General features: G+C 42.8%; 1 protein-coding gene across 1 annotated transcript in view; it reads left to right on the top strand.

Annotated features, from left to right (window-relative positions):
- LOC121276246 (adenylate cyclase type 2-like) overlaps window positions 1–21,745 on the top strand; it is a 504,535-nt gene extending 482,790 nt beyond the window's left edge. Inside the window, exons 22-25 of the mRNA XM_041184445.1 lie at window positions 85–192; window positions 9,413–9,527; window positions 10,791–10,915; window positions 21,593–21,745. Of these exons, the coding sequence (XP_041040379.1) occupies window positions 85–192; window positions 9,413–9,527; window positions 10,791–10,915; window positions 21,593–21,745 (501 nt within the window). The remainder of the gene's footprint in view (window positions 1–84; window positions 193–9,412; window positions 9,528–10,790; window positions 10,916–21,592) is intronic.
- The last annotated feature ends 1,255 nt before the right edge of the window (window positions 21,746–23,000 follow it).

The raw sequence follows: 23,000 nt of genomic DNA, 5'->3' as shown, positions 1-23,000 counted from the left end.
CCTTAAATATATGCATTATATTAAATATCTGATTACCCAAATTACCATTTAGATGTTCAGAAAAATATTGTTTTTTTCCAACAGTTATTGTCCAAGCCTAAATTCAGTGGAGTAGAAAAAATCAAAACCATTGGGAGCACATATATGGCAGCAACTGGGTTAAGTGCTGCCACAGTTCAAGAGTACAGTCAAGTAAGATATATTCTTTTCTCTTTCATTAATATTAATTTCTAATGGTATACTTTTGATGCCAATCAGTAATCAAATTCAAACATAAAAAAGGCACACTATAATTTTATAAACAATCTTTCACAAAATATTTTGACATTTTTATACATGAGTAGCAGCAAAGGAGATGGTGCAGCATCTTGGAGATTGGGGCTGTGGCTAGTGGAAACATATTAAAATCTGAGGAACCACATTTCCTGTGATCCAAGCAGGCAACCAATAAACTGCATGGTCACTGCCACTGACTCTACTTTCTCTGGATTGCTGCTCCCCACTCTTAAAAGGAAGGTGTTGTCATTCTTGGGTTGTAAGTGAGATGGTGCTGAGAGCTCATAATTAGCTCTTTGGAAGCTAAGGATGGTATAATATTACATTCCCATGCTAGGGATCATGGATCCTCATTGCATAATTAGGATCATATATCCGTTGGGAACAGAAGTCGGCCATTCAATCCATTGAGCCTGCTCTGCTATTCAATTAGATCATGCTTGATCTGTACCTCAGGTCTATTTTGCTACCATTGTTCCATATCTTATGAAAGGTTTACCTCACAAAAATCTAACTCTGTCATGAAAGATCCAACTGTCCTAGTATGTACAGCCTTTCCCAGGAGAGCGTTTCAGATTTCTACTGCCTTGTTGTATGAATGGCCTCTGATTTTAAAGAATACAGCCACCATTTTCCCACAAGTTAATTCCTGACACGGGACTCATTGTGCTTCCTGAGGCTCCATGAGCGGGTAATGAGATCACTGCAGGGAGCAACCCTCCCGTCAGTGGCTAATTAAGAGGCTGCCACTCGGCCTGCCGTCCAGTTAAAGACAGCGGGCAGCCACTCCGAGCTGCCAGTCCAATCAGAGGCCAGGAAACTCTGCAGCCTCAATAGCGCTCAGATAGAGGTAGCCGTGGGGAAAGAGGCGCCTTCACAGGGAGGCTGCAAAATTAATATCTGTGCCAGGGCCATGCAGGCAGGCTCTGCTGGTCAGACGGGTAACTTTTCTAGTGGCAGTGTCGAGCCACGGGTGACTGTTGCTGCTGGGAGCCTACTCTTCGGGTCATGGAATCTCCAGAAACCAAAAGCCCTTGGAAGGCTACATCCATGGAGTTAATGGCCTCTCCATGTGGCAGGGGTGGGGTAGGAGATTCTAGCATTTTCCCCACTACTGATGTAAGGTTGAATGGTCTGTAGTTCCCTGTTTTCTCTCTCCCTCCCTTCCACAAATAGTGAGGTGACATTTGCTACCTTCCAATCTTCAGGAACCATTCCAGAATCTATAGAATTTTGGAAGATGATCACCAATGCATCCACTATCTCTATAACAACCTCTTCCAACACTGGGATGCAGAATTTTAGGTCCCAGGGACTTATCAACTTTCAGTCCCATTAATTTCTCCAATACAACCTTCTGACTTATACTAATTTCCTTCAACTCCTCATTCTACCTAGTCCCTTGGATCTCTAAATCTGGGAGATTTCCTGTATCTTCCTCGGTGAAAACCGACAAAAAGTAATCATTTATCTTCTCTGCCATTTCTCTATTCCTCATTATGAATTCTCCTGACTCTATCTGTAATGGACACGTATTTGTCTTAGCCGAACATTTCCTTTTTACGTACATACGTATAGAAGCTTTCACAGTCTGTTTTTATGTTTTTTGCTAGATTGAATTCATATTCTATTCTCCCTTTCTTTACCAGTTTCTTGATCTTCCTTTGCTGTATTCTGAAAAACCTCCCGATCCTCAGGTTTACTGCTACTTCTGGCAACTTAATAAGTCTTTTCTTATAATTTTATATAATCCTTAACTTCCTTTGTCAGCCATGGTTGGCTGACTTTTTTGGGGTTTTTGCACTTTGAGGGAATGTATAGGTGCTGTAAGCTATGTAATAGTTTTTTGAAGACTATCCATTGCCTGTGTACAGTCATACCTTTTAATGTATTTTCCCAATCCACCTCAGCCAATTTGTCCCTCATGCCTTCATAAGTTCCTTTATTCAACTTTAACACACATGCTTCAAAGTGAACTAGCTCACTTTCAAACATAATGTAAAATTCTATCATATTATGGAAACTCATCCCGAAAGGCTCTTTTACAACAAGATTATTAATTAGCCCTTTTTCATTACATAATACTAGATCTAAAATAATCTGTCCTTTAATTGGCTCCTCAACATACTGCTCTAAAAAACCATCCCAACCGCACTCCAGAAACTTGTCTTCCACAGCATTAGTGCTTAGTTGGTTTACCCAGTTTATATGCGGATTGAAGTCACCCATGATTACTGTATTGCCTATGCTACGTGCTTCTCTCATCTCCTAAATAATATCATGCCCCACATTACCAATACTGTTTGGTGGCCTATAAACAACTCCAACCAATATCTGCTGCTCTTTGCTGGATGCCACTACCAAACACATCTTCCCTTCACCCCCACTGTCGGCATTCCGTAGGGATCGTTCCCTCCGGGACACCCTGGTCCACTCCTCCATCACCCCCTACTCCCCAACCCCCATCTATGGCGCCACCCCATGCCCACGCAAAAGATGTAACACCTGTCCCTTCACTTCCTCTCTCCTCACCGTCCAAGGGCCCAAACACTCCTTTCAAGTGAAGCAACATTTCACTTGCATTTCCCCCAACTTAGTCTACTGCATCCGTTGCTCCCAATGCAGTCTCCTCTACATTGGAGAGACCAAACGTAAACTGGGCGACCGCTTTGCAGAACACCTGCGGTCTGTCCGCAAGAATGACCCAAACCTCCCTGTCGCTTGCCATTTCAACACTCCACCCTGCTCTCTTGCCCACACGTCTGTCCTTGGCTTGCTGCATTGCTCCAGTGAAGGCCAATGCAAACTGGAGGAACAACACCTCATCTTCCGACTAGGCACTTTACAGCCTTCCGGACTGAATATTGAATTCAACAACTTTAGATCTTGACGTCCCTCCTCCATCCCCACACCCCCCTCCCCCCCCCCCCCCACCCCCCCACACCACCCCTTGTAGACAAGGATAGCCCTTGTCCTCTAGGATCCAGCCTCAGACCTGTATTGGTGGCTGAAATAGCTGAGGGAGTTGAGAACTACCTTGGATGAAGGAATTATGGCAGTTGCCAGGGAACCTTGTACACACATGAACATCACAAACCACGTGGACATTGATTGAGTGGAAGGGCTTCTGGTTGACAAAGGTGTCCACATGTCAAGTTGGGTCCTTTACTGCGACACGAGTACAATCTATGACACCTTGATCCTGAGGGAAACCTGCAATTTGAGCAAAGGTCATGGCTGTCTGCATCTGAGACACCAATGGTTGGGGGGGGTGGTGGGGGGCGGATTTCATTGCGGGGGGGGTGCCAGGCGGCTCACACCCTTATGGAAGTAGAGTCGTCATGGAGCTAACCCGCTTCATGCCAGCCTGCCCCACAGCCATAACATGCTGCAAACAGGCTTAACAAAACCAGCGTGGAACTTTTGCCTCTCACTCTTGAGGAAGTCCTATCCTTTGGAGCTGCTGGCCAATCCAATTGGCCAACAGCACCATCAGTCCCAGCAGCACCAGGAGCGCCTTAATGGCCACTGCCAGGACTGCAAAGATGTTGACGGAGAAGGCCCAGAGCTTTTCAAAGCCAGTAAGTCCAGGGCCTTGGCCAGAGATGGTCTTGGCTGGTCAGCGAGAGGAGCGGGGGATGGGAGTGTTTGGGTTTAACAATGGGGGGGTAAGGAAGAAGGGAGGAGTTCGACCTTATTTGGCAAATGGCAGCCCCCGAAGATTGAATTCCTCCTTCCTTCCCACCCTTTGAAGAAGGTAGTTGAAAAATGGGTTGCCTGCTTCCACTCGGTTGCCAACGCCAAACAATTTATGGAGTGGGCAGTGTATTATCAGGGTCAACTGGCTTGGTAAGAAGCCTAATTGACACTTGATTACCTATTTGAATATGGCAGGCGGGCTGCCGATTTCGGTGCCCACCCTGTATTATGGGGGTGAGCTCAGGGGTGGGTTGGGCATCTGCTTCTTTTACATGACACCCCACTGGAAACACGCATGGAGGGGGCACATAAAATGCAGCCCCAAATCTACAGGGTAACTAGTGTGCTCCCCTACATGGGCAAACAGGGCATTAGTTACATCCTTAATGCAGCTGGGTGCTGCTGACTGGGATAAACCCTAGAAAGATCCTGAAGCATAGAAGTTTAGTGTGATAGTTACAGCTACTGGCAGGGAATGGGGGTTGATGGATTGTGGTTCCAGTTCTGCTGTACCGTGCAACAGATTTCTGTCACAACATCACAGCTCAACATAAGTCTCCTTTGGCACTGGTTTTCCATCATATTAAGGGATGATGTCCTAGATCTGTACACTCTTCCCCCAGGGCAGAGCCTGGTTGTCATCGCTCTCCTGCTTCTCTTTCCTGGTGCTCATGCCACAGCCTCTTCCTCTTGACCTTCAGCCCTCCATTTGGACTCTGACTGCTCACGTTGACTGGTTTCTACAGCCTCTATTTGAGAGGATGCCATGCCCATCCTTTATCCTTCCTTGGATGAAGCCCAATGTGCCCTTCAAAGGCACCAAGTTCTTCAATGCAAGTTTCAGTAGGGGCAACAAAACATTGCCCTGGGAGACCTGCAGCCCCACCCTCCAACACCCTTAGGTGACCTGAAGACAGTTGGAGTTAAGTTCTTGACACTGCTGGGGCAGTAAATACAAATTTAAAGATAACTCTATAGAGGCACCTTATCTCTCCAAAGGGATACCTTAGCTATTCAAGGAAATGCACAAAGAACAGAACTGCTCTGACCGGATCTACTCTGCACATGCCAGGTTTCACTCTGCGGGGATGCCAGAATCCAATTTGAGGCAGCTGATAATTCAAATGACCTGCTACCTCCGCGAAACAAGCACGTGCAAACCCCAGCCAGCATCCATGAAAATATAAAGTACCGTGTTCAGGGGCAGGACTTAGGATTTTCATGCTCATCCGTGGTCGCTATTTTCACCAGGATGAAGAGGCTCTCTGTCATGGCGAAAATTCAGGCCCCGGGGGAAGGAATCAACAGATCACTATCAGTCTTATGCACTCTGACTGTTGCCTCGCTTAAGCTCTGTCACCTGCTATTTCCGAACACAACATCTGGGCATTTAATAGAAGATTGGCTCATGGCCAAACTCCAAATCTCTCCTTTTAGTTCAATAGTGCCCTATTCCTTTCAGTGACTTGTTTCAAAAGATCCGTTAAGGTGAAGGTTGAACACAACACTGCTGCACTTCTGAGCTTGCCACAATTGCACATTTCAACTCTCGGCAAGAAAGTAATGCTCAAGCATCTCAACTGTCTTGTGGAAACCACCAACTTTCAGCTAAACAAAACCAAATTACCATCCACTGCCTCATTCATGCCCCCAAGAATGTTTTGATAGCAATTGGACTGCTACCCTTCCAAAGGCCGGCCCTGTTTTTACAGCTTCACAGAGTGGCCCTGCAGATCTAAATGTACCAATATTTAGGGGCACCCAGAGAAAACAGGAACAGAGAAGGTAACAAAAGGCAGACTATTGTTCTTATTTCATTGAGCAAGTAGCCCTTCAGTTTCCAGGTCACTAGAATCCAGACAACTAAACTACCTTGTATCCTGATAAACAGCTGAGATCTAACTGATATTGACTCTTGTCTAACAAGGACATGGTTGATTCTTCCTTACTAGATTAGGGATGGATGGTCTAATGAATGACACCCATACTCATGCACACTGGTGCAATTTTAACATAACTCTGTAGTGTAAGGTCAAAAAATGAACAACACAAGTTTACCACTTGTCTGTGGCTGATTTATCACATGAACAAGGGCATGTCCTGCACTTCATTATGTTTGGGAAAAAGTTCAGATGTTTTAAAATGCTTTGCAAGAAATAGTTTCAGGACAATGATAGAAGTTTTGCAGTAAAATTGAAATCAAAAATGATAGTGTACGTGTGAGATTTGACTGAATGAAACTGAACAGATCACTCCTTTTCTATTCTTCATCATGTGCAACTGGGGAATGCATTGGATAACACTGATCTTTCTGAACACAATTGTATCAGCATGACTGTTATTCACCTGATCTTCAATTTCCACTTTAATGTAAAGTATATATCACATACACAATTTCTGTATAATAGAAATGATATGAAAATTAAGAATTATAGTAATGTTTCAAATGATATAATGTAATTTCAGATATATCTGGTAGAGTGATAGCCCAGGGAGCACATGGTTGATAAATAAAGGATTAACGAGAGAGCACATGATGTTGTTGAAAGAGAAGAATGGAAAAGGAGTGATCGGTTCAGTTTTATTCAGTCAAATTCCACACATGCACTATCATTTTTGACTTTAATTTTACTGCAAAAGTTCTATGATAGTCCTGACATGATTGTCTTGTAAAGCATTTTCAAAAACATCTGAACTTTTTCCCCAACATAGTGAAGTGCATGACATGCTCTTATTTATGATTTACAGCACAAACTTCCACTAAACAAGAGCAAATTATATTGGTCTGTATGGTTATTAAACATATTGTCGTGGTTACATTGGAATTGCTATATCTATGCCCATTTTACAAAATGAATGACATGCTTTGACACCTAAACTTCAAAGTGTAAGCGCGTTATTAGAATCTGTAAATGAGTTTAATTAAGTAATTGCATCATCAATTTGAATTGGTAATTAGAATTCTAAATATGAAATTTATTCATGTGTTAATGATAGCAACCGATTAAAATTAGTTATTGCCGTTTCTTAGAATTCAAATAATGTGAAGAGCCTTATTCACCCTCTTCATGGTTTAGTATATCTCAGCAGTATTGCTAGTGATGCAATCTGTTGTGTAAAAAAAACACTGTAATCTTCCCAATAGTGAACTGTTCATTGCTAAAAGGTACTTGACATTTTGCTTTTCAAAGCTTTGTCTGTATAGCATCTATTATGAATACAGATTATTTCCACTAAAATGGTTGTCATACAAGTGAAATCATTTGTTTACCCTGCATGTGAATTATATCAAAATGAATAAACTTGTGTTGTTTAGTTGAAACAGTGTTACATAAATAGTTGCCAAACTAGAAAAAATAGCAAAAGGTGATTGATATCTTCGAAAAAGTTGACTAATAGAGAAGGGAATTTAAACCTAAAAAACAAGCCAGTTTGGGTTGGTTGGGTGCTTAAAATCTGAGAAATCTGTTTTTCAAGCCAAACTCTCCTTTAACCAACCAATTTCTGACTCTAACTGAGGTCAGGAGGTGGGCAGGCAACCAGCCTGCTCAAAGTAGGTGAGTTGGTACTTTAAGTTTGATAATGTGAGCTTCACTGTCATCCTACTTTTGGAATTAAACTGCTCTGTGCTGAATTTCCTAAGCACCTGAAAGCCCAGTAGCTTCATCAAGGTAAGGATTTTAATTGGCAGATCCAGGAGTTGAGTGTCTTTAATACAAGGAGCCTCAGTGATCTGGTAGGCCCCCATGACTTTTCGTCTGAGGCTTCCGATTCCACCATAAGGCTTCCAAAGTCTTCATCACCACCGCATCTCCCCCAACCCCCAACCTGACCTCTGATCTCCCTTCACTCTCTGAGTTTCCTCCACCACAAAGATTATGATAGCCCACTCCCATTCTCTCAACTTACAACCTCCATTTACCCCACCATCCCTGCAATTTCCCATGCCGAGGCCTACGATTCCCTTCCAGTCCTACAAGGTCTGGAATTACTGACCCCCCTATCTTGACCACCACCAAAGTCCTCCCACCCCCACCCCCGCCTCAGGCCCACAACACTTAAATGAATAAAATCAGGATGGCCAGAGCAACAGAACCATTCTATTTCTTTGCCTTCCTGCTGCAGTACCACCACTTCCATATAACATGGGGGCAGTGGCACAAAGACCAATAGAGGTCCTGAAGAAGAGAGAGGAGCTGGTTGTGGACAGCAATTCCTCTCTTCTGTCCCATTCCTGGAACATTTGTTCTTCATTCAGGTCCTTTTGTAAAGATTGCTTTTGAAATATTTGAGGTGATTGTGCCACTTTTAATGCTGGCTTATCTTTCTTCTGGCCAAAATTTAGCTGCAGAGATATGTTTTAGCTCCCTTCCTGTGGTGGAGATCCTACCAGAACCTTTAATCACGCCTGACTCAGGAAAATCAATTGCATTCGTGGCAAGGTCAGGGCAGTGGTAGAAGTCTGGTGATATCCATCTCCTGCTATGAAAATAGGAAAATCCAGCCAACTCGCTCCTCCTCAAACACTCCCAGTTCATGTTATTTGCTTCGGTCTCCTCAGTTTAACTTTACACTCCCCCCTCATCTCATTTCAGTGCAACACTCTTTTCCTTCCTCCTCAATTTGGCCTGCCATACCTTCTCTGCTCCAATTCAAGTTGACACTTTTGTCCTTCTCCTTCCACCATCAAACCTGCACTGTTCTTTTCTTCCAATCTAATTCAAATTGGAATGCAACTTCCATTCTGCCATTAATCTTGCAGTTAAATGATTTTTAACTAAACCTGTCAGACCAATTTGGTTGGACTGGAAAGCACAATAAGGCAAAATAATGTAAATTAACATGAATCTGAAATCCTCCCAACTTATGAGATAAAGTGGTGATTTTCAGGAAAGTTCAGCAACTGAGACCACAAGAAACAGGTGAACTGCAGGTAAGACATATAAGATTTTGCAGACAAAACAAGTAAACTAACATAATTGTACCTCTTTGATTTGTGAACTGTTAGCCACATCATCAATATAAAAATATAATCATTTACATGTTTCCTAGTAAATGCTTTACCTTTTTTTAAAAAATTCTCAATTACAAGAGGAAAATAATGTCAAACAACTTTGAAGCAGGGTAGTCTTTAAAATATTTAAATTCAGGTTGAAGAGCCGCATGGATCAATGTCCTTTGGTAAATTATTTATTATACATTATCACTCCATCCATATTGTTCATTATGCAGGCTGCACAGCACTTGGCCATTAGCGTGAATGTTGATCCATATTTTCCCTCAAAAAAATCATGTTGCTTAATAGCATTTTGTGCACTTTTAACTCACATCCATAGATTTATTTTTGCTCAGTTCTAAATCAATATGCCTTTCATTTGTAAACTATGAGTTGTTACGATGAAATTTAACCTGATCCTAAGTTTCCCTTGATTGGCAGGAGGCAGATAGACAGTACACACACATTGGAACCATGTTAGAGTTTGCATTCGCACTGATGATAAAACTTGATGTGATCAACAAGCATTCTTTCAATGACTTTAAGCTGCGTATTGGTATGTATGTTTATATTGTCTGCTTCCATGATGTGATGGTGAAACTGCCTGTACAAAGTACTTCTTTGCTGCTTTGCAGTTATGATTTGAGACCGCTACCTGCTTAAGATGTTAACGAGCTGGTGACACTCCATTGCTTATCCCTTTCTGATCGACAAATGAAGCTGTACGCATGAATGTTTACACACATAGAAGGGCTTCTTCATTCTGGATTTGTAACTAATATTGACTTTAATTGGTACAGCCAGTACTTGCAGCACCCAGTTTGAAATTGTTCAGGACAGAAAGGCTTCATTAGAAGTTAACCATAAGTATGACAGTCAGGTAAACAAAATATTGAATCACAGATCTGTTCTTTCATCAACTCGTTATTAGGCAGAGCTTTTAATCCTCTGATATATAAACCTGAATTTTCATCTGGGATGCTTTTGCTGCTGAAGTTAAGTTGGGGATGGACATTTCATTTTCCCGAATCAGGATCAATTATTGATTCTCTGCAGAGGGAATAGAGCACAGCAACCTAGGAAAATCAAGAAAACTGTTAAAAAAGGCAACTTTTAAAGAAGACTGTTCAAAACAGACATGTCAATTGTAGGGATTCTTAAGAGAGGGAGAGGTGGACAAAAATATTTCTTTCCCTCCCCCTTTACTGGATCACATGCTCATTCTGTCACTAAAGTCAGTAAACCGCCACCCTGGTAGCAGTCTAGTTATGGGTTGGTGGAACTGCAGCAGTAAAGTCTTGTTTCCACACCATCTTTTGAATGTAGTAGGATGGCCAAAGGCCAAGTAGCCATGATCTCTGCTGATGACAAGGCGGTAAAGTTTTTATGTCCTGAAATGGGGAACAGGGCATTGATAGATCTCCCTGTACCCATTTTCCCCACACTGTCCAAAAACAGCTGTTTGAGAAAAGAAAATATGGCATTATGTTTGTAAATATAGCTATGTCCTATAATCAGTTAACCTAATATAGAGTGTTCCTTTTTGATTGAAAATATCCAATCAATTGCTTGCATGTTTATTTTATCTGGTAGCTGAAATATAAATCATCCAATCAAAGGACTGGAGTTGCACATGCCTGCTGTAACAATGTAATTGTGATGGAGAAATTAAAGGTTTTCCGCTAGTCCTGTCTGCCATATAGATAAAATATTTTTTGTTGCACACTTACCTGTCACTGCTCTTGCCCCAGCTTTAGTAACAGTGAGAAAATATTATTTTCACTATCACTTGCAAAGTGATCCTCTAATTTTCTGGCAGGTATTAACCATGGCCCTGTTATTGCTGGAGTGATTGGAGCCCAGAAACCACAGTATGATATCTGGGGAAATAGTGTCAATGTGGCAAGCAGAATGGACAGCACAGGAGTCCTTGGCAAGATACAGGTATTCTCATCCACTCTTAACTTAAATGCATGCAGTATTCGGAGCAAAATAAATGAATTAACAGCACAAACATAGGTTAATGGGTATGATATTATGGCCATTATGGAGACATGGCGCAGAATTTTCGGATTGGTGAGCGGGGGGGCAGGGCCCACTCACTGACACGTCAAATAACACGTGGTGATATCGGGCGGGCGTCCCGATGTCACCGTGTGTTGTTGAGATTGCCAGTTTGGTGGGTGCACAGCCGAGTAAGCTGCGCACCCGCCGAACTGTCAAAGACCTATTAAGACCTGTTAAAAAGTAATTAACATAATTAACTGAGCTGCCCATCCAACCTTAAGGTTGACGGGCAGGCAAAGAGCCCAGTCGGCCTTCACATTTTTCATGAAACCTCATCCACGCGCGGGATGAGGTTTCATAAAGGGTTTATTATTTAAATAAAAATTTTTGAAATAAATAATTGACTTCTCCCAACTCATGTGACAGTTTCACATGAGGGGACATGTCCTTAAATTTTTTTGCCACCTTTATTCAAATTTCCATAAGTTAAACAAATCTCCCTTCGTGTCTCAGGGAGATTATTGCATTCTTTCGCACGCATGGAGCTACTCAGGGAATTCCCACCTGCACAGGGAGCGCTTAGTGCTTCTGGGCACGTGTCATGCTGGGTGGGTCTTAATTGCCCCGCCCACATAAAAACAGAGGATTGAAAAACTGCCAATGTAACACCCTTATTCAAAAAGGGAGGGAGAGGTAAAACAGGTAACTATAGGCCAGTTAGCTTAACATCCATCATTGGGAAAATGTTTGAATCTATTATAAAAGATGTAGTAGCAGAGCATTTAGAAATGCATAATATAATCAAACAGAGTCAGTATGACTTCATGAAGGGGAAATCATGCCTGATAAAGTTATTAAAATTCTTTGAGGAGGTAACAAGCAGGATAGTTAAAGGGGAACCAGTAGATGTAATATATTTGGATTTCCAAAAGGTGTGTGATAAGGTACCACTCATAAGGCCACTTAATAAGATAAGAGCCCGTGGTTTTGGGGGTAGTATATTAGCTTGGATAGAGGATTGGCTAATTAATAGAGGACAAAGAGTTGGGATAAATGGGACATTTTCAGGATGGCAACCTGTAACTAGTAGAGTGCCATAGGGATCAGTGCTCGGGCCACAATTATTTACAATATATATTAATAACTTGAATGAGGGAAGTGAATGCACTATCTCCAAGTTTGCGGATGACATAAAAATAGGTGGGAAGACAAGTGATGAGGATGACACAAAGAGTTTACAGAGGGATATAGACAGGTTAAGTGAGTGAACAAAAACTTGGCAGTTGGAATATAATGTGAGAAAACTTGAGGTTATGCACTTTGGCAGGAAGAATAGAGGAGCTGAATATTATTTAAGTGGAGAAAGACTGCAGAAAGCTGTAGCACAGAGGGATTTGTGGGTCCTCGAGCATGAATCACAAAAAGCTAGCATACAAGTTCAGCAGGTAATAGGGAAGGCAAATGGAATGTTGGCCTTTATTTCAAAGGGAGTAGAGTATAAAAATAAGGAAGTCTTGCTAAAACTATACAAAGCAATAGTTAGACCACACCTAGAATACTCTGAACAGTTCTGGTCCTCTTATCTAAGGATGGGCGGGATGAGGTTTCATGAGAGATTTAAAATTTTCAGAATATTTTTAAATAAAAGTAACGGACATGTCCCAGCTCATGTGACAGTGTCACATGAGGGGACATGTCAGGAAAATTATTTCTAGGCTTTAAAAGTTTTTTATAACTTCAACCGATCTCCCTGAGGTGGCACTTTGCCGCAGGGAGATCTGTGCGCTCTTTTGCGCGCATACTCGAAAGAGTGCACTCCCAGCTCAGGGAATCCCTACCCGCCCACACAGGGAGCGCTCAGCGCTTCCGAGCAGATGTCACGCTGGGCGGGCCTTAATTGGCCCACCCACATAAAATGGCAGCGTGCCCCCAATCTGGGGCGCCGATTGGGAACCCACCCGCCTGTGCCCACTGCCGTACAACCCCCCCGACGGGGGGAAAATGCTGCCCACTATCCCATACTCTTAGCAGGAAGTTAGCGCTGTCTCTGATCCATGCTTCCTTCAAGCATGGCTCCCTGCATCAACTAGTAATTTTACCTTTCAATATAAACTCAAGTAACTTCTACAAACAAAATATCACATTCAGAATTATCATCATAAATATTAGCAGAAAGCTTTGTGAATGATTTCTAATGACACACTATTTCTATAAGGAATTAATGGATTGGAGAATGTAGCTTGCATTACAATGAGCAAAAGCCAGTGGCATCCAACACCAAAGTAACTTATGATAACTGAGAATAGTCACCATTTGATATACTACTGGAAAATTCAGTCAATAAGCCATCTGAAGTTTCGGGGGCGAATTTTATGGCTCCCTTCCAGTGTATTTGAAGGCAGAGAGGAACGAAAAATTATGCAGATTGCCAGCTTGCCCCATTCCCCCCTCCTCCAATCCGGACCTGAACCCCCCCCCCATATGAAGGCATTGGACAGCCCACCTGTCCTTATGCCTATTGAGGCCCCTTACGTGATGATTAGTTGCCACTTAAGGGCTTCATTCCGCCTCCGCCACAATTGTTCAGTCTGTGGGGTAGGCAGGGATATGGCGAACAACCCGGCAGCTTTCACTGCAAGACTGCTGGCAGGCAGGAAGGGGGCTAACTCCACCACTCCACGGTATTCCTCCCCTTTGCCTCTCCTCGCACTGGCCTCTCTAATCTGACTTCCCATCCCCTCCCCCCACCTTGATGGAATCTCTCAGCTGTGCCTGCCCAAAATCCCCGGACGTACCTAAATCCGGTATCCACCTTCACTTTTTCCTCGGGACTGCTTGTAGTCCCAGCAGTGGCCACTATTCTCTTCAGGCCAATGAGATTGGCCAGCAGCTCACTATGGCGGAATTCCAGTCCCTGAGTTGGGGGAAGCTCCACTCCGATTCAGTTAAGGCTACCCCACCCAGAAGGAAAAAACAGTAGAAACTGGGAAATAAGAATACTGGTCCAAAATGGTCTAATATACCTTAAAATGGAACACCAATAAAAACTGGGAAATAAAAGTACTGATCTAAACTGTATTTTCCTGCTGGGCAGGGCTGCCAGATTTGGCATTGGTTGGGGGTGCGGGGGGGCAGGGAGGGGGAGGCGAATAATATCATCTCCCCGCATAAAATCCACCCCTCAGTATTTCCTCATCAGCTTCATGACAGATCCCTGCATTCAGGGTGGTACAAAGACCTTTGTGGCAGTTTAAAGTGTGTCAGCCACCTTAGGCAAAGTCAAATACTGACAGTAATCATCACTAACAATTTAATATAGATTGTCATGTGAGGGGCTCTAACAAAGAGGCAAAGAGCATTATTGGCCTAACTCAGGCTTGTCCAAAATTTTCGTGTGACGGGCCACATTTAAATTTTTTTCATTTGTGGAGGCTGGTGTGCAAGTTTTGGGAAGAAAAGGAAACAGAATCAGATCAATGAAAATTTATCTCACTATGAATCCAAACAACAAAAATCTGCATCTTTATGAACAAACTTCAATGAGAAGACTAATTTATCACCTCACATTTTCTGTACTATATTGAACACTGATGATATCTGGCATTGGTTTTACTTGCACAAGAAGTCAATGCCTGCCAGCACGTCTGATGTGGCGTCACGGAGTATTTCGGACAGATGCCCATATGTCAGGAGTGATCTTGATTTTGCCCATCACTTTCACATAAGGGACTACATTTCAAATTTTTCTTCGCTCGCAGGGGCCTTTCTCTGCCCTCCCCCACTCCTGCGTCTCTCCAGCCTCTGGCCATGTGGGCCTTTCTCTGCCCTCCCCCACTCCTGCGTCTCTCCAGCCTCTGGTCATGTGGGCCTTTCTCTGCCCTCCCCCACTCCTGCATCTCTCCAGCCTCTGGCCATGTGGGCCTTTCTCTGCCCTCCCCCACTCCTGCATCTCTCCAGCATCCAGCCAGCGGGCTTCTCTCTGCCCTCCCCCTTCCCCACTCGCATCGCAACCCTGCAGACTCACCACCATGCTCCAGTGCTCTGGAAATTGAAAACTGATTGCTGCTACTTACCTTCCCACAGCTTGCGGCTTATCCAATCATATGCTGTCTTCGCGAACGAAAACAAAAAATGCTGGAAAAACTCAGCAGGTCTGACAGCATCTGTGGAGAGAGAGACAGGGATAATATTTCGGGTCCGTATGGACTCAAAACGTTATCTCTGTCTCACTCTCTCCACAGATGCTGTCAGATCTGCTGAGTTTTTCCAGCATTTTTTGTTTTTCTTCAGATTTCCAGCATCCAGAGTATTTTGCCTTTATTATATGCTGTCTTCTCCCAGCATGTGCTGCTGATAGGCTGACCAGCAAATGTGGAGAGAAAACAGCCTGCGATTGGACGAGCAGCTCCACAGCTTCTTTCAAATGCACTTAACTGTTCTACCATGTATCTTGGACAATGCTTGGCAGGCTGCATACACATGTTCTGACCCATGGGCCACCTGGTCTAACTTATCCTGCAGGTCATTCAGTGATAGATATATGTCTTGTGGTTCCCAGAAGCCTGAAATAATCACACTTTTAGACACAAATACAGAGTTTTGCTTGCAGCTCTCCATGTTGCTGGTGGACTGATACATTGTTGCTTTGGTATACTGATGTAGCACAGCAGTGAATGATGTGGCATTCTGGATATGTGTGTTCACCTACACATTATAACATTGTTCCTAAATCATATTGGAATAATATAACAATATAACATTCCTCTTTAAAATATATAATGCATCTATATCAACGTTAACTGTTCAAGTTATTAATTTTTTGTGTCTAAATGAAAGAAAATTAACAATCAACTTCTATAATTAAACTGAACACCTTAAAGAGTTTTTTTATAGCTTGTTTTCTTTTTTCTTAAACACTGGCCCAGATCTTCCGTTCCTCAGGGGGTCATGCCCTGGAGGTACCCTGGAAGATGCGCTGGAGACCCTTTGGAGGTCCCCACCCAAAGACTGCATGGGAATTGCCTGGGAAGTTTCAACTTCCATTGGGAAATTCCCCTGCATCAGAAACCCTCCGAAACTTCAAATTAAAGTTAGGAGACCTCTTTTGGTTCAGACTCTTTTAGCAGAATAGTTACCCAGGAAAAGTTAGAAGAATTAATACCAGTTCTAAATCTTGGGTAACCATACTACTGACCCCCCAAGCCCCCGCTTGACCCCCCATCTACCTCCCTGACTCCCCGACTGCTCCCCCACCACCCGACTATCCCCCAACACTCCACCCACCCCCCACTCCCTGACTAGCCCCCGTCTACTCCCCCAGTCCCAACCCCACCCCCGAATTGTTGCCTTACTTCCTCTTAGTCAATTGGAGGGCACATCTAGCTTGACAAAGTTGTCTTTTACTTTCTGCCATTGAGTAGCTCTGTAAGTTATTTCATGTTAGCCTTGAGAGGTGTAGTTCTGAGTGACAATAAGACAAGGTTAGGGTATTCCTTTGCTTCTCTGCATTTTATAAAGGTTCCCTTGACCAACTGGATGTGTCTTTCTATAAAACCGTCTCCTATTGGGTAATGTGATGAGGTGATGATGTTGAACTCTTACTGCTGAGCAAATTCCTCAAATTCTCTGGAGGTGAATTGAATTTCATTGTCATATTATTCCTTCTGGAACCGCTTGTTCAGCAAACAGAACTTGTACTGCTGTAGCAATTGTTGCAGCTTTCAAATAGTTCATCTTTTTGATGAATGGGAACTTTGAGACATAGTCTGCTATTATGAGATACTATCCTTGATTCAGTTCCTACAACACGAAAAGGATTCCAACATTTTAGGTTCAAAACTTTATCCTTACCATTGTTTAAAATGGATTTTCTGCTGAACCAAAAAGCCTGGCTGCTATAAATTTGCCAGCACGAGGAGTTATAAGAACAAAAGAATTCTTCTCTCAGCCTGTGGAATCTCACACCTCATTGTACAGATCCCTTGTAATCAACAAAAGAAGAGGAAGTGCAGGCAAACTGGCTCCCCCAACCAGAACTATCACAAAAGAAAGAGATCAAAACTCAGTATACCGGAAGATGTGCTAATAATCATTTGTCTCTCTCCTAAGGAGGACCAATGGAATTCCAGCCAGAAGCATATAAACTGATTGTTAAGCTGCAAATAACCATTAATGTGACACACTACATGACCCAAGACTGTGGCCTTTTTGGACAGTTTTAACATTACATCTTTAGCTTCACAAACAGTCTGCTGTTTAACATCCAACTGGTGAACTACCAAGAAGCAGCCCTCAGGCAAAACAACAACCTGCTCTTCAACCAGTCTCGGCTGGAAGATTTCCTACCATCACATGTAGAACCAACCCAGTCTCTGTGTACCTACTTCACCTTGTAGTATAGGCCAGCATTCATTGCCCTCATTTAGAGGGCATTTAAGAGTCAACCACATTGCTTTGGGTCTAGAGTCACATGTAGGCCAGACCAGGTAAGGACATTAATGAATCAGATGGGTTTTTATGACAATGGTTTCATGATCATCATCATACATTTTAATTCCAGATTTTTATTGAATTCAAATTCTAGAATCTGCTGTGATGAGATTTGAACCCAGGTCCCCATTACTCTGGGTGTCTAGATACCAGTCCAGTGACAATTCCACTATGCCACCACCTTCCCTTAATGGGAGGTGTAAAACAGTAACTGTAAAGCGAATTGTACAACTCTGGTCGAATTACTACGTGAAAGAATTCCTCATTAGACTCTGACTTTGGACTCTGAAAATCATGTGAACTAATATTCATTTCTGTGGTCCTTATACTATCACTATCCATAGTTATAGCACTCCTTTTTCTATCCCCCCTTTTATTGTGTGCGTGTACGTACACGTGTGTTTGTGGTGGAGTGGGAAGTTGCAAACACTCCTACCCCGGGTTTTGAATGTGAAATAAACTAACCTGCTGAGTTAACTATAACGTGAGTTTGCTGTGGGTTATTAGTAAATTGGAGCACTCAAACTGAGGGTTTGGGAAAAAATGCCACTACATGCTTTAAAAATAATTCAAAACAACTTCTGCTTACGGTCAAGTGGCAAGAGGGAACAAGTGCCTTTGGCCTGTTTCTCTCTCTCCTGTCCATAACAATTGTTTGCACATAGATCAGTTCCCTCAGTGTGCCACTACCTAGGTGGTAATTCAATGGTTATTATCTTCCATTTCTGATATGTATTTCAATATTTCTGACATGCTCTGCATATGTTTGATATCTTTGTAGATGCCTATCCAGTACACAGCTGTGTGGCTCTAAGATTACATTTCTCCATTCCCATATGGCCTTCATGTATCTTCTGGGAAAGTTCCTTTTGCATTTTATTTTTGGTACCACGGTTCTGGATCTGGCTAGAAGAATACCATCCTCTCATGAGGTGCCATTCCTGATAGACCAGTACTGCCATATTGCTGGCTGTGTTTGCTGTATCTTTTCGGGCCATCCCTGGATCACTTGCTGAGAAAGCATCTGTAATTCTTCATCTTTGTTGGTCACCTCTATACTTTGACTCAGTTTCAGTGGTGTTATGTTCACTAGTTGATGGGCCGTTACAGCTAGATATTTTATCTTGTGTTTCTCATGTGATGAAAACCAAGACAGGGCATCTGCTAGCACTAGTTCTCTTCCTCACTTGTATTTCAGAGTGAAATCTTAACCCTGAAGCCTCAAGAGTAACCTCTGCAGTCTTGCTGGAGCTCTAGACAGATTCTTCTTGTAGATCTGCTCTAGTGGTCAATGATCATTCTCCACTATGAACTCTTTCCCATAAAGATATGTATGAAATTTCTTGCCTTCATACACAACTGCCAAAAGCTCATTTGGCATATCAGGCCTCAGCTGATGTTAAAATTTTGGATGTGAATGCTATAAGTTTTCCCTCTTGTACCAGGGCTGCTCCCAGTCCTTTTGTAGAAGCATCTACTTGCAGAGTGACAGGTTTCCTTCTGTTGCAGTAAGACAGACTTGTCTCCTTGCATATTACTTCTTTAAGTTTCTGAAACTTCTTTCATGTGACTCTGACCACTGGTACTCAGCATTTTCTCTCGTCAGCTCTCGTAGGTTTAGCATGTGTTCTGACATGTGAGGAATGAAAGAACTCATGTGCTGGATCAAGTCAAGGAAACGTCCCAGCTCTTTCTTGTCTCTTGGAGCTTCCATCTCAGAGATAGCCGTGACTTTTTCATAACTTGACTTAATTCCATTAGATGTGTACACCATTCTGAAGAACTGGCATTTTGTCACCTTCACTATGCATTTGTCTGTGTTTTGTTTGATCACGGCTTTCCCGGTTCTCTCTAGGCTTTGTGTAGATGGTAGCCATGGTCTTTGTCATTTACACCATAGACCTGGTTATCATTAGCTGTGCCGACTGCTCCTTTCTGTCCCCATTTGTCTCATTTACTCTCTGCTAGAAAACATCCTGGCTCACTTTAAGGCCAAAAGGTAGATGTGTGAATTTGTATAGTCCAAAGGGTGTGTTGAATGGTGTCAGCAGGAAGGATTCCTCATCAGCAGGGTAATTTCTCATTCTCTATAGTTTTATCTGTATGCAAGACATTTCCTTTTGCCTGTGAACTCATGTGGTGATCCACAGCTCTTGCACATCTTTCTCTCTATCTCTGATGTGTTTTCTTTTCTTGCAGTTCCACTGCATCAACTTTGCTGCCTTTCCAATGACTTAACTGAAGGCTAACCATTTGGGTAGTCAACAATTTCATCTGTCTATTCATGGCTGCATGTGCTCTGGTAATATCAACATCCTGCGAAATTATGAGCTTGTCTTTTCCACTCAGATATTTTTATACACCAATATGTACAGAGCCTCAAATGAGCTAACTAACCAGTCTTTCATCTGTTTCCCTGAATTTACACATGCTGGCTACATTTCTCAATATTATTAAGAAAGTATCAACAGGCTCACCTGGTTCATGCCTCAGGCTTTGAAATTCATTGCCCAGGGGAAGTTTGCGCTTCTGGACAATTATCTTGCAAACCTTACCTGAGAACTTCTGAAGGGGATTCCCCTGCACATCTTTGGGGTACTCCCCACTATCCTCGCATCCGCCCCCATATGACACTTGGGAATTCGGACGTTGTGGCCCAATGTCTCCTATGTGGCTCGCTGTCATATTTTGTTTCATAATGTTCCTGTGAAGGACCTTGAGGCATTTTATTACATTAAAGGCATTATATGAATATAAGTTGTTATTTTTGTTGGAACGATATGGTAGCGAAGAAATCTAAGGCAGTATTGATTTCAGTAGAGACAGTACTGTTCCTCTAGCGGAAATAGGTGACAGGTCTTTGGTTGTCTCTGAGAGGAAGTGCAGCCTTCTGAGGAAGTGATATACTGCAAAAACTAGGACTGAGACCCTGATGACATCTGTGATACCTCACTCTAACTGCCTCTTCCATATTTTCAACCTCTCTTCAAATGATAAGAATAAAGGAATTCCCATTGGGAAATCCATATCTAGTGTGACAGGAAGGGTGTTGACAGAACTTCCAGAGTAACAGAGAAATCACTGTGCAGCTCAAGCAAACAAAATGGCCCCTGAATGCATTGTCAGCCTCAAGGATACAGCTGTGATTGCTCATTTACTCCTATTTGTGTCAGATTTGTCATAGAAACTAAAGGAAATGGAGTAGGTATGTTGATCACACTCATCCACCACCGTTTAATTGTGGTGAGTAGTTTCGAGGCATTAAAAGTGAATGGCATACATTCAGGACATCAATTTTAGTGCAATTCTTTGGAGTTATAGATAGATAGATAGAGCCATCGGAAAATGGGCAGTAATTAGAAGGAAATCCCAGAGCAAAGTATCTCTGGTGGGTGGGGAGCCGATCCCCGCCGAAGAAGCGGGCCACGCCGACGTTTTACGTTGGCGGGCCAATTAAGGCCCACCCAGCGTGACAATTAAGGCCCGCCCAGCGTGACATCCGCTGGGAAGCACTATTCGCTTCCTGTGCAGGTGGGGGGCATTCCCTAAAAGTGAGAGTGCGTTATTTCGCGCATGTGCACGAAAGACTTCACATCTCCCTGAGGCTAAGTGCAGCCTCAGGGAGATCACTTCCACTTTGAAAAATATTAAAAATAGAAAAAAAATTCCTAACATGTCCTAATTTACAGAATAACTTTAATAAAATTTTTAAAACCCTGCATGAAATCTCATCGCGCCCATGAATGAGGTTTCATGTTTTTTCCAGTTGCCGCAGGGGCTCCTGGCCTGCCTGCCAACCTTAAGGTTGGATGGGCAGGTCCTTTAATTGTTTAAATGATCCTGTCAATGGCCTCAGTTGGCCATTGATAGGTCGGTGGGCCCACAGCTGGTTTTGCTGCACCCCCACCTTCCTGAAAATTTAAATGGGACGGGATGACGTCGGGGGTTCCGCTCAACGTCATCCCGCGTCATGGTACATGTCGGCGAGCGGGCCCCGCCCCCTGCTCGCCGACGGCAGAATTCTGCCCTAAGTTAGAGACACAAACCTACAGCAATATAGAGCATTACCTGTGTAGGATAAATTACTGTAGTAATGATCTTTTGTTCATTTTTAATTATTCCTAGATAACAGAAGAAACCAGTAAGATTTTACAAACACTTGGCTACAACTGCACATGTAGAGGAATAATAAATGTCAAAGGGAAAGGAGAGCTGAAAACGTACTTTGTAAATACAGAAATGACACGGTCGCTGTCGCAAGGAAATCTGATGACCTGAGAAACAGAATGTTCAGCACCAATGATTACATGTTCAGTGGCAAAGTAAGACCAGCCTCTGAACGAATATTCTAAATAAATACAGTTTGTACATAGATTTGATTACGTCCATAGTTGCACATACATCGCCTATGTTTTGGATATGTAGAGCTACTTATATCTAAACACTTAGGTTTAGAAACAATCACATGTGCTGTGGACACCGTATTTCCTTCAATTGAGCAAACTAAAAGAATCACTTACAAGGACCAGTTTTTACAAATGTGTTACGCATTTAAAGTTACATTGTTTTGTAATAACTAATTCATTAAAAGTTTGTATGTTCTTTTATTTACAGAATCTGTCATTTGTTGTTATTCCATGGAAAAAATAAAACGTAATGTTTTATGCATTAAGGTTAACCTCATTTACCTTGATATGTGGACCACAGCTTCTACCACCAGGGGTCAACTTTTAACTGCCCTTCCCTCCATTTTCTCCACTGGTTAAATCGATTGCAAATTGTCTTTGCATCTCTAAGCACATTGGGATAACTAATATCCATAGGGAAGAACAACTGGTCTAAAAATTGGATCAAGTCCAAGTCAAGTTGTGATACCTGTGTGGGTCACACTGCTCTTGACTAGTAAGGCTGACAACAAGATGATGAATTGATCCATCAGATAGTATCAGAAAACTGCAGACATCAGCCACAGCCCCAGAGGCATGTTGGGGGGTGAGGGCTGGAGGAGTGTGGTGGTGGGAGTGGGAGGGGTGGGTGTTGGGAACATGCAGCAAGATCAGCCCAATTTAGGTGCAAGGCAAATACCTCAATAGAGTCTAGGGGAGGCAATCGGAAAGGGATCAAGCCATGTCTGGAGCGCCCCTCTTGATTGTACAAGTGAAAAACTTGAAACCTAGCTTTTAAGTGGCAGCCTTCAGCCATGCACCCCTAAAAAACTAACCACAGCACCACAGTCAGTTTCAGGCATATGCCCTGGACATCTACTGAGTAGCCCAGTCTAACATGGCATGCAGAACATTTCCAGAGTAGATTCCGTGAGCACATGCCGCCTGCCATTTTGGATTCTTAGACAGCCGTATTATGCCTGTAAAATGGACAGAGCAAGATATAATTTATAAGTTTGCCAACCCTCCAGGATTGGCCTGGAGTCTCCAGGAATTGAAGATCAATCTCCAGAACACTGCTGTGTACAACCCTGTAGAAAACTCATAAGAGGCATTTTAAAAGATTGGAATTGTTGTCATTTTCTTTG

The sequence above is a fragment of the Carcharodon carcharias genome, chromosome 3 (genome assembly GCF_017639515.1).
Source record: "Carcharodon carcharias isolate sCarCar2 chromosome 3, sCarCar2.pri, whole genome shotgun sequence".
Lineage (NCBI taxonomy): Eukaryota > Metazoa > Chordata > Chondrichthyes > Lamniformes > Lamnidae > Carcharodon > Carcharodon carcharias.
The sequence above is the reverse complement of the archived record's forward strand: the minus strand, read 5'-3'. Positions and strand labels throughout refer to the sequence as shown.